Source organism: Spea bombifrons, chromosome 10 (assembly GCF_027358695.1).
Source record: "Spea bombifrons isolate aSpeBom1 chromosome 10, aSpeBom1.2.pri, whole genome shotgun sequence".
NCBI classification, from domain to species: domain Eukaryota; kingdom Metazoa; phylum Chordata; class Amphibia; order Anura; family Pelobatidae; genus Spea; species Spea bombifrons.
In genome coordinates, this window is record NC_071096.1 from 12,004,076 (window position 1) to 12,017,149 (window position 13,074).

The following is a 13,074-nucleotide window of genomic DNA, read 5'->3' on the forward strand; positions in this document are numbered from 1 at the left end:
AAATCAAGTTGGTTAAATAAACAAAAACAACGAAAAAACAATGATGTCAACTTTGCCTGTAACTTTAAAGCTAATTTAACGAATCCCTGTACTTTTTAAGGATAAATCGTGAAAAAAAATAAACAAAAAATGTAATTGACGTGAGTTTAAAGGAAAAATGGCTTATTTGGATCATTTATTTAAAATGTGGAATAAGTGTGCCTGAGCTACAACATCTGGAGGGGGACATATTGGCTACCTGTTTATGTGATGGCTAATGGATGTCACCCGGCTATGTTAACCGTTCCCATACTTGTACACAATGTAGCATTACTAAGATTTACGTATAGCTAGGAGAAAAAAAAAATGTATATAATAATTTCTAGTCCAGCATGGGGATGGGGACTAGTGGATTGAGTCGGGATGATCTGTAGAGGTTGTTGGTCGTTCAGATTAGAATTCTGGCTGAGAGTGCTGGGGAAAATAGGGGTTTTTGGATATGAGTTTGGGTATGAGGGAGAAAGTACAGCAGTAGGGTTAAAACATTCAGGACTGGCCGGAGAACAGATCAGGCCTAGCCCTTCAAAAACAGAGTGGGAGGACAGTTATATAAAGTGGGTGAAATCTGGGGCTGTCGTTCCACCATAAAAGCCATTCATTTTAAACATGAAGAGGACGAATGAAGAGAAATTATTTTGTGGCACTGAGTTGCTTACATATCTCCAAACTCACCTCAACACTGAAGCAACCTGTACGCGTTTACAGTCCCCATGCTGCAGAACAAGACATCGTACCCTGACTGTATTAGCTTCCCAGACACCATCTCCCCAGTCATCTCTTCAAGAACTTATGTGTAGACATCAGAAAACGTTCATTTATTTCAGATCTGCTCTATAAATACACAGAATATTAGGGAGAAGCATCCTGCTCCCCTCCACTGATGGTGAAATCCATTCTAAGATGCATGTCCTGAACAAAGCAAGGAGACATACTCCGTGGTCTTCAAATATCCAACAAGTAGGAATGGTTACAAGGATGTTCAGCATGTATCTTGAATGATGACCAGCAGACACTTTATGGGGATTTATCAAAAACTCCCCAGACAAGGCCAACTAGGAGAGCTCTGTCGTAAGAACCAAAATATCGTCTCCAGATACATGTTCATTTGGGGTGCATGAATCTTAAAGACCAAGATCTAAAGTCCAAACCAGTCATTGAGTCCACCTCTTCGAGGGTCACTGCGTTGCCGCTGCATCTCGTTCTCCATGAACTCTTTCTGCAAGGCATCGAATGAGCCGGATTCTGGATTGTCTTCCTTTGGTGGAAACAGGTCAGGAAACTGAAAGGTTTGACCCTGTCCCTGCCGGAGAACAAACAAGCACCAGTTAGCAAAAGCCTTCTAGCTCTGAAGAACTCCACACATGGACAACAGAATACCATGTTGGGTAAACTTTGGGCACCGCTGTCTAGATTACACATGGACGGGGATCATGCCAACCTACAAAGTATATAGTGGGAGCATATTGTGGGTTTTTTTTTATGTCTGATGAGTGCAATGTTTACATATAGGTGCATAACTCCCCCAATGTAACTTAAAATTGAAGGATCTTTAATACTGCAGACACTGAAAAGAGGGATTAATAGAACAAAGTCATAGAGAAGGGCCTTAGATGGTTAACGCAACATGAGGCTCCCAGACACAGCACCGGAACCGATGCAGAGACATCTCTTAACTCGATCCAGGAGCCGCGTCCGTAATAAACATCTCGTTTCCATCCTTGTTTTCAAAGCTCAGAACATGTGAGTCACTAGTCCAAAGATTTGTTTACTGGTGCAGAAGCCTCCCAAGAACGGACTCCGGCGGCGGATTGGGCTTTGTGAGGGCAGAATCTCCAAAACTATGCTTGGGAAGAGTGGTATAAAAATCAGTAACAGCCTTGCTGTGTGGATAGATGTTGGAGCCGCACTGAATCCATTCCCGGTTTAAAGAATAATCTGGCCTGGGTTAACAGCCTTTATCTCTAATGCCAGCACACACACATTACGTGTGTGTAATATATATATATATATATATATATATATATATATATATATATATATATATATAGTAAAACATTACAATATGTATATCGGAAGCTTACAAGGAGAGTCCTTTTTAACGAATATATCACATTGTCTTTGTCAGTCCCTTTGAATACCTGTACTGCGCTCTGCGTAAATTGATGGTATATAAGTAAAAGAAAACAATAATCTAGCATTTACTTGTGATTCAGTGTCATCCTTACCAGCAGTTGCCATTCTCTTTTTTTTTTTTTTTTTTAAATATGTTTTCGGGCAGCTGTTATCTTAGACGACTCTACTAGACACACACTGAGGTCTTATCATACTGCCTGTGGTTAAAACAGACTATTGAGAATCTACGTACGGTGGAACTACCCAGCACGGTTTGGAAGGATCAGCTCAGTGAGGTGTTTGAGCGGAAAAGTCACCCCAAACCCGCTGACTGACGACATTGGCGGCCTCCAGTCTACATATAAAGGAAGCCATCGGGCCCCATACTCTCCAGCGGCAGATCAGGTGCTGGATGTGCCCAGAAAAATGTGGCGTGCAGTCGCACATATCCAGCCATTGGCTGTGCTGAAAGTGCCAGGGCCGTCCCGCCATTGCCAGTTCAGCCTTGGCCAATAACCTACATTACTGTATATTTATGACAAATAAAAGGCTTTTTCCAGCTGACTGCTGGCAAAGGGACAAATACATATGGGGGGATTCTGCAGACCCTCTCTGCAGACATCACATAGTAATCATATGCATTAAAGTGCTTTAGAGAACAGGCATCAGATGAGGGAGTGTAGCAGCGGTCACCAAATGGGCCGCTTTCATCCGGACTGGGGAACCACATCAGGCTGCAGTTATATTTTCTCAACGGTCTGTATCAAAATCCCCAGGAGATCTAAATACAGATGACTAAAAAAGCAGCTGACCCACAGCATGAATTTTTAACCATTGTACAGCGCCGCAAACATGACGGCGATATACAAATCGAGAAATAATAGCCATGGGGTTCTTCACATGATAAAGAATAGTCCGGCTTAAATTAAGTCACTGACCAGGCTCAGCAAAGCTCACAATTGGACGTATTAGTGAAGGCGTAAAAGGGATTAAATAGACAGGGGGGGGTTACACGTTCAGGAGGCTGGGGGGCGAGATGGGACAATCTGCGGGGAACAGAGCATTCCTCGGCTAAATTACTCACCAACTGAACATAGGCTACTTTGTAATCTGGCCGCTTCACTCGCTGGTTCAGGTGGTTTCTTTTCCTGTTGTTACCTGAGGGAGAGGTTGTGGGTTTTAATTGCGCGATTCAATCGCAGAACACAGACCTGAGCGCTCACTCCGTTTCCCAGACTCACCATACTGGATGCGGGTGCGCACAGCCGACACCGGCACGTTGTAGATCTGCTGCAGGTAATTCTGTACGTCCATCTTAGTCATCCTAATATGAGAAGAAAGAATGGCAAATAAAACAGACAGCATCACACAGAATGGACTTTTAAGCAGCGGGGCATTCTAGCCTAAGACAAATAGTCAGCAGCCCCTTTGCTGCATTACCAGGGGCAAATTAAAACCAGCCCGGTTACAATGTGGAGACAGCGCCTCTATAGTATGCTGGACTGCCACGCATTCGTAAAATACAGATATGACATCATAAGCTGGCACTCAGTAGACGGCATTAAAGAGATAACCATCAGCCTACAATCACCGCTGTGTCCAAGCTCATGGATAATGACTAATATTATTATTACCGTATTGGCCCGATTATAGGCCACACTTTTTCCCCATAATTTAAATCTTTAAAGTGAGGGTTTATCATTATTACCTTCTCCAGGGTGTCTGGAAGACCGGATCAGAAGACTGCAGAGCGTTTTCTGTAGTGCAGTCCGGCAAAAATGCGGTCCCTCCGTGGACTTTAGTTCTGCCCTGATTTTTTATTCCCAACGTTGATGTAGATGAGGCAGACTGGTGCAGGAAGTGGAGGTCACGTCTGCCGCATCTACATCAACGTTGCAAAACTAAAGTTTAGGTAAGTAATGTCCTACCATACATTAAATTTAAAAACAAATAAATAAAAAAATATATATATTTTTTCTTTTAAACTATAAGGGTGCGGCCTATAATCGAGCCAATACGGTATTTATTACTTTATACAGCGTCATCATATTCCATAACATGTACCTACCATATTTGCCCCAATATAGGCCGCATATTCGGGGTTTAGCGCAGGAATGCGCAGTTCGTATCGCTCGACGCCCGGGACATGCAGTTCCAGGTGCCGGCAGGCAGCAGGGTTAGGATACAGATCCCCCACAGCGCTGCAGGGGACCTGCATCCTACTCTCTGATACGCTGAGACAGCCTCCCCTGCCAGCACTTTCCACGGGGGGAGTACCGGCAAGGGAGATTGTTAAAGCACATGGTGCAGACGTGCCGGCAGCGGGGGTTGTTAACGCTCACATCGCCGCAGCCGGTGAACGTCTGTGCGATGTGCTTTAACAATCTCCCTTGCCGGCACTTCCACCGGGGAAGTCCCGGCACTGGAAGTTGTGTAGGCGTATCGTGCAGATGTCCCCCGCCGGGGAGATATCTGGAGGAGACAGAGTGGCAGCATATCTCGGGGGGGGGGGTTAACAGAGTGGCAGCATATCTCGGGGGGGGACAGAGTGGCAGCATATCTCGGGGGGGGACAGAGTGGCAGCATATCTCGGGGGGGCAGAGTGGCAGCATATCTCGGGGGGAGGGCAGAGTGGCAGCATATCTCGGGGGGGAGGGCAGAGTGGCAGCATATCTCGGGGGGAGGGCAGAGTGGCAGCATATCTCGGGGGAGGGCAGAGTGGCAGCATATCTCGGGGGGAGGGCAGAGTGGCAGCATATCTCGGGGGGAGGGCAGAGTGGCAGCATATCTCGGGGGGAGGGCAGAGTGGCAGCATAACTCGGGGGGGGAGGGCAGAGTGGCAGCATATCTCGGGGGGGAGGGCAGAGTGGCAGCATATCTCGGGGGGGAGGGCAGAGTGGCAGCATATCTCGGGGGGGAGGGCAGAGTGGCAGCATATCTCGGGGGGGCAGAGTGGCAGCATATCTCGGGGGGAGGGCAGAGTGGCAGCATATCTCGGGGGGAGGGCAGAGTGGGAGCATATCTCGGGGGGGGAGGGCAGAGTGGCAGCATATCTATAACACTACGTTTTTTGGGGGGGGTTTCGAAGGGCCTATAATCGAGCCAATACGTTATAAAGAAACAAGGAGAAAGAAGTAACATTATAGGAGCCAGGAGAGGATCCATCTGCTGAGAACCAGAACACAGCACAAAAAGGGATCAGCAGTAAGCTTTTAGTAGCCATGGCTACCAAGGACCTGGGATTCGTACATCCTTTGTAAACGCCAATAGCTATTTCTTTGTTACCTGCCTGTTATCACTTGGCTGATCAAAGCCAAAAGCCAGTAACAAAAACGCCCACTTTTAATATAAAAATATATTTCAAAGTCATTGGCTTGATAGGAGCTGAGCCCCATTTCTTCCACCCTTCACCCAGTTAAGGGTTAAAATCCATCCAAAGTAACGAAGCAAGAAGGAGGATGAAAGGAAGAGAACGAAGATACGCTCGGTACTCACTCCACGGGTATACGGAACTGCACGGTGTCCGGCGGCTGCTCTTTACCGGGTCTAACCAGCGTCATGTGAAAGTTAGGTCGGAAGATGCGGAGCTGGGGGTTTCCCAGCTGGTACAGCGGGTATCTGAGAAGAAAAAAGAGAGAAATGCTGCAAAACAACAGTCTCTTACATCGCCAATCATGTTCTGCTTCGGTGTGCAAAAAAAAAAAAAAAAAAAAACTAAAAATCATCATTTTGGGTATTCAGAACAATTAGTTTTGGAAGCCACAAATACAGAGGGTTTGGGTTGTTTAAAGGGACTTCCCAGCCATCATATGTATTTAACGCAGCTGGGCGGACGAGGACCCTTTATAAATTTATGGGGGGATTCTGTAGAATTGCATATAATCGGGGTAGAAAGGGTTAAGAAGGAATCTTGAATGTATATCAGAATATCTAAATCTGTTTGGACAGACCCCGCCATAAATGTTATCTGGAAAGCTGGCCCGGCCCCCACATCCATAGAAGGAGAGTGTCTTCAAAGGGTGCCGGAATATGGTGTCCCAGGTGCAATAAAAGGGGACAATAAGGGGCCAAGGTCACCAGGGGAGGGGCCAGGGTCACCCGGGGAGGGGCCGGGGGTCACACAGGGGACGCAACACCGGCATCTGCAGTTATGATGCCACAGATATGGTTAGGTTTTATGGTGCAGTAGCCGTTCTGGGTTTATTTCCTCATTATAATTACTTTTATTAATCAGATTAAATATCAATGAAGCTGTTACGTCTCTGGGCTCTTATTCTCGAGATTCTGCGGAGAGCGGGTTTTACGATTGCTATTTTTCTTCTAATATCTGGAAGTTGAATTGGGGGGGGGTTATTTGCACCGTATGTCTGTTAGATCTGCACTTATTTTGATGTACAAAGTGTTTTTCATTCCTTCAAATGTTTTACATTATTTAACTTTTTTAACTTTACTTATTACTTTTTTCATTTTTTTCTGACTGGTAATTCCTCTAAGAATTCTTCTTATGATGTCATGGCGACATCACTGATGATTGGTGGATTAGTTTATTTTTTTAAACAAAGGTTTTTCTAATTCTTCCTCCCGACTGGCATATTTTATTCCGGGGCCCAGGAACTCTGGGGGGGGGGGGACTTTTTATCTGCTGCTGGCAGTGAACACCTCATCTAGACCCATATGAAAGGGTTAAGGATGAGTTAACCGTCTATCCGACACCTACATATCTATACATACATACCGGTCCATATCTATCTATGTATACATACATACACGCAGCACAGCTTAATGAGTCCTCAGTTTTGGTTTAGATTCGGTATAGCCATACGCTTATCCCATGCATGTTTAAATTCTCCTAATGCATTAGCCTCTACCGCTTCTGCTGGGAGTCAGTTCCATATATCCACCACCCTTTTAGTAAAGCAAGGCTTTTTACATTACATTTAAACCCCAGACGCTCTCCTTTTAGATTATGACCTCTACTCCCTTGCGATAAGCTTCCCCCATGCACTCTATGAAACCCCTTTAAGCATTTATAGGTGTAATCGCATCTCTTCTCCATGCTGTGCATATTGAGTTCCCTCAGTCTTTCCTGAGTATGTTATCCTTCAAACCAGTCACCATTTAGTGGCGTTAAAATATGATTGGTTAAAGGGGCCCTGTTTGTTGCCTGCGCAGGCATTTTAACCGGAGGAAAAGATGTCTTTCACGTCTTCTACTCACATCAACCTCTTCGCCATATCCGCGCTGTGTCCTACTGTGCAGATGTCAGGCGCACAAACAGGCACTTCCGTGACTTTACGGCACAGCGACACCTACAGGTCGGGATGAATTTGCATTCACGGTAGACAGGCTGCCAACTCCGAAGTCTCTCCCAATCGGGCCCCTCCGCACCGCCAGGCAAGTCAACAGCGAGTTTGTAGTGGTTTGACTACAACACCCACAATACCTAGACAGACTTTGAGTACGCAAGCATGCCGGGAGTTGTAGTTCAGTATTGGTCAGCGGATCCTGAGGGGGCGGAGTTCGCTGGCGGTGCGCGTGCTCGGCCTGCTCTCGCGCTCGTCATTGTTCAGCTGTGCGGGCGCCTTTCACACGGTATGTTTACATTTATGGCTTTCGTTTTAGACAATGCAATGGAGGCCGCTGCTTCGCAGCCGTCAAAACAGCCCACCGGGGCGGAAAGAGACTCGGGGCTAGAGATAACCACAAGCGTTGAGACCTGTGCCCGTAGGGCGCACACGTACACACAACCCAACATGCATTAGTATATGGAGACAGAGCTATGCATTGCTCCCATGTGGTATTAGAAGGGCTGGCATGTGACTATTAACCCCTTTAATCTCTCAGGGTAAACCGAAAGGGTTAATTGGGAAGGGCCAGTAATAGAAGGGCAGCTCAGAGGGCTCTGTGATGTCTGTGGCCAACATATGCCCTATAAGTGTATCTATAGGCTTCGGCCCTTTAAGCGCTGCTTGCGGGTCGGATAGTGAATAAAAGCGTTTGCAATAAGGCAGCCCCCGCCTCTGCTAACAGTGTTTTGTGGGAGCTCTGTGTGTTTTTTTTATTGTAATTGATTTCCACTCCCATTACTATGTGCCATCTATCCGTTCCCTGTGCTGGTAACACCTTGGCGCATTTGATAGGATCTGCTTTGACAGCGTGAATGTGTTGCTGGGTTCGGTACAGAATCGCACCGGCAGCGAAGAGCGGATATAAACCGGCAGTAAGCGTCCCGTAGGCACCGATGGATTCCGCCGGCCCGGTCGCTGCCATCGGGGACCTTATCCGATGCGTACTTACCGCGTTCTCGAAAGCCTATGATGTTCGATAGCAACAGTGGAACAAGCGCTTTACTAAGTGTGTCTGTCGGGTTCCATCTGTATGTGGAAATCTGGAGCTGCTTCTCCATTTAGCAATCCAGGCCCTAAAATCCTGCACACACATATTAGCATCATTAAATACGTTCACAATGGCTGACCCGAGTTACCTGCCAGCGCCTCACCTACTACTCGTACGAGCCAGACGAGTTGATCAGGTAGTGTTGGCAGTTATTACGGTGTCTGCCATCCTTGGTGCGACTCATGTGCTGATCATCCAACCCGAAAATGTCAGTTTTTTCCCCTAAAAGGTGCTGTTCCACCAACTCTGACTGCAGCCTCAGAGACGTTTTTCCCGGTATTGCTGAAAGCTGAGACTGTGCTGCTTGTGATTAAGCCTTGAGATGAAAGAAATGACAGATCGGCCGAGGTTTATTAGCTTAGCGTTCTAGAGAATGAATGTTTTATCCGGTAGGAACAGCACCTTTAACGTTACCCTCCATTGGGAACAGATCGAGGTGGCTTCAGCATCGTGAGAAACCATGGAGTATTTCTGTTTGTTTGTTAAACGCTAAAGCGCGTCCTTGGAGTATTTCTACTGAAACTAGCGGAAAGGTTTTATTATATATATATATATATATATATATATATATATATATATATACATGCAAATGGCACAATCAGTAGTGAAAGTACGTAAAGAGTAACCTATATGGATATATATATATATATATGTTACTCTTTACGTACTTTCACCACTGATCGTGCCATTTGCATGTATAGGTATTGTGAAGATTGGGCCCCACGACCCTTATATTTAATGTATGTTCTTTATAGAAGCATTTTCACATTTTATGTTCTATGGGGGGAAAACTCATAAGTAATTATTTATGCTATATTTTAACCTCATAATATCCATAATATCGAATAATTAGAAAACATATGGAGGTCTTTTAGGGCCAGCTTGCTTTTTAAGGCACTTGGAAAATTCAAATAAAATCCAGCCCCTGAGATGTTCCGTCTTTGTTTTGGTTTAGAATCAGAGACCTAAGTGTCCACTTTTTAATTATTTCAGAATATTATTGCACATAAATACTTAAATTCTTAATTCCATTTTATTTCTTTTACAGATTACATCTGGCGTCCCCCCCCCCCCACAATGAGTGCACCGAAGCACCGAAAGGTAGATGGCGAAAATCGTTCTTTCAAAGAGCGCTGGGAAGCAGATTATTTTTTTATTAAAAACAAGGACAAACCCCAGTGTTTAATCTGCTCCCAGACGTTGGCCGTTTGTAAAGAATACAATGTCAAGAGGCATTACTTTTCCCAACATGAGAAAATATACGGTCAGTATAGCGGAGAGCTGAGGGTTGCGGTGATGAATGAGCTAAGAAGCAAACACTTCGAGCTGTCCAGTACCCCTGCGCCAGTTATTCCCAGCGAGAAGGCGGCCGTGAAGGCGTCTTATATCATATGCGAGGAGATTGTGAGGAGGAAAAGAGCGTTTAGCGATGGACCTTTTATCAAGGCTTGTGCTGTTAAGATGGCTCGAGCCTTTGGCAACGAGGACTTGGCTAAACATTTCGAGTCTGTCTCCCTTTCCCACCAGACTGTCGCCCGACGCATCTCTGTGATGGACCAGTATGTTCAGCGGAAAGTGCACGATGTCATTAAGGACTGCTCCTATTTTTCTGTTGCTCTGGATGAGAACACTGACATCACCGGCACCAGTCAGCTGATTATCTTCATCCGTACGGTGGACGACGGCTTTGAGACGTCTGAAGAGCTCTTACAGTTGACTTCTTTCCAGGGAACCAGAAGCGAAGAAGACATTTACAACGAGGTGAAAAGCGCCGTGGCTCCGTACGGCGGATTTGAACGGTGTACCAGCATCATTACCGATGGCGCCAAGTCAACGGTGGTAAAAAACCTTGGACTTGCCGGGCTGTTAAAAAGAGATGGGGTAGAATGCATGACGCTGCACTGTATCGTGCACGAAGAAGCTTTGATTGGGACCTTGCTGAAGATGACAGACGTTATGGAGATTGTCATAAGAATTACAAATTTAATCAGCGACAAGAAATGCGCCACGACCCGACGAAGGTTCAAAGCTTATCTGGAAGAGCTCGAAGCCGCGTACGGCGATTTACCGCTACACAAAAATGTCCGCTGGCTAAGTGCTGGGAACTATCTCTCCAGGTTTTTCGGCCTTAGAAAAGAAATTTATTCGTTTTTGATGGAAGTAAAGTGTGACCCGGTCTTGGAGGAGAGTCTCGTCGACAGCGATTTTTTGAGCTCCCTGGCTTTTCTGACAGATATCACCCTTCATTTAAATCATCTCAACAAAAAATTGCAAGAAAAGGACCAACAGGTCAGCCACCTTTACAATCACATCTCTTCGTTCAGAAACACGCTCATGTTGCTGAAGTTAAATTTGTTGAGGAACGAACTCACGCACCTTCAGTGCTGCAATGAACTCTTTCACGAAATGGAAGAAAACGGCACAAGTTTAGACTTTACCCGATTCGTCCCGAAAATTGACATTCTCATCGATAATTTCACGCAGCGGTTTCAGGAATTCAATAAAATGAATTCTAGTTTCAGAATATTCAACAACCCGCTCAGCACCAACTTCGAGAACGAGGAAGCCAAATACCGGATTGAGTTGTGCGAATTACAGACGGACATGTTCCTCACGACGAGGGTCGAGTCGGGGCTGCCGTTCTTCAAGCTCCTGCCTAAGGAGAAATACCCTAATATGCGGGATTTAGGACTGAAAATGACCTCAATGTTCGGCAGTACCTATATATGCGAGAAGGCTTTTGCCGACTTAAATTATATTAAGTCAAAGTACAGGAGCAGTATTTCCAACGGCACACTTCAACAAATCCTACGTCTGTCCACCACAAACATTAGCGTTGACGTTGATGAACTTTTGTCTCAACTTTCCCATTAAAAGCTTCTGATATGTCCTGTTATTTTTCAGAAAAACTGTTAAAACCAACATATAAATAGGAAAGATGCAAAGTAAGAAAAAAGTATCATTATTTTACTAGTAGAACTATAGTTACCTAGTTCCCGTGGCCCAATGGCCGGTCTTCGTGTATCCAGGGTCCACGCACTATAAATTCTCTTTTGAGATGTCCCACCAGAACCCATAGTAGCAAGAAGTGATTGTTCATTTTATTTATTTATGCTTTTTATTTATATATATATGTATATTTTTTGTCTATGCAGTTTTGGGAGCGTCTGAGCGTTCTTGCCCCGGATTTTTTTACCTACACTTTTGTAAATGGAAATGTTTTCACACAAAACTGCTATATATTTCGAATATATATCTTTTTATTCTTCGTAAGTCCGATGTCACTTATATATTAACGTGAGCACCGATTTCTCAGCACAACTGCTAAGTTAATGATGAAAATGGGCGCGTGATGGACACTTTCTACCACAAGCCAACAGGGAAGGAAAGATACAAAATAAAGACGCGAGCGCCGTATTCCCTAAAAGTTATTGTTTCCCAAAGGCTCTGTTTTTCACACCGAACTCAGGTTTGATGTCTCTTCTTCAAAGACGGTTTTGGGGCCACTTCTGGAGTAGTGTGGACTGGTCGGCTCTTAATGTTTCTAGAATTTGTTCATGTCCTTGGACAACATCAGGTCTAGGGCAGTGGTGGGATTGCTATTTGTATAGTTCATATTTGTATAATCCTGTAAATAGTCCATTTGGCTGATTTATGAGAATTAAAAGTAGGTCATCAAGTTCTCTTTCGCATCTGTCGTGCATTTATACATTTGCATCACCAAAAAAAGGGGATCTATGAGCTATAATATTATCCGAATTCTTACAGCATGCTAGTGCTATGTTCTAAATATTAATATAAAATGCCTCTGCTGGATTATATGCGATATCTTCCTTTTTTCACATGCATAAACTGGTGGCTTTTCCTAAGATTTATGTGATAATAGCTTTATGGAGGAGCTAAACAATTTCTGGCCCGAGGGATTAAGAAACAATGCTGGGAAAGCACAGGAGGAATGTTGCGTCTTCTCTCGCTCGAGCCGACAGTAGGATCCCAAGGAACTTTTCGCTTGAGGGATCATAGAAGCGACGACGGATTTGCATGAAACGTTAGGAATTTGGTTGAGGCAGATACAGGGGAATGTAACTGGATGACATCTCTTGCACGTGTTGGAGGACAGCGCGACGTTCACTACTGTCTGTGGATAGAAGGCTGGTAGTTTTCTGGTGGTTCATCCAAACAATTGTTAAGGTAGCTGGTGGAACGAGCCTCTCAGAGTTTGGATTAATATGCCCGTGCCGGCAGGTGCGGACAACTTAATCCCGTTTTGAGTGTTTACTGAAGTGCTGCTGACGGGTTTTGCCCTACAAGAAATCAGAAGATGGCGAGTGCTTTGGTGTTTTAGTAACCAGCTAGAGGGCTATTGGTGATGGACATCAGGCGATCAACCTGAAGAGTGATTTGGATGGAAAGTGGTAAAAATGTTGTAGTCGCAGGTCTCTACATTCACTGAGCGTTACATTCCCTGTGTCTGTTTACACACCGGTGTATCGAATATCTCGCTCGTGTTCGGTTTATTGGGTCTTT

General features: G+C 45.0%; 1 protein-coding gene across 1 annotated transcript; it reads right to left on the reverse strand.

Annotated features, from left to right (window-relative positions):
* Positions 1–839: 839 nt before the first annotated feature.
* Positions 840–7,505, reverse strand: MRPL23 (mitochondrial ribosomal protein L23). The gene is made up of 5 exons (XM_053448462.1): positions 7,369–7,505; positions 5,647–5,769; positions 3,393–3,475; positions 3,236–3,309; positions 840–1,339 (listed from the first exon to the last, which is right to left on the reverse strand). The coding sequence occupies exons 1-5, from the start codon at positions 7,383–7,385 to the stop codon at positions 1,175–1,177; spliced, it is 462 nt and encodes a 153-aa protein (XP_053304437.1). The 5' UTR covers positions 7,386–7,505; the 3' UTR covers positions 840–1,174.
* Between the last annotated feature and the right edge of the window lie 5,569 nt (positions 7,506–13,074).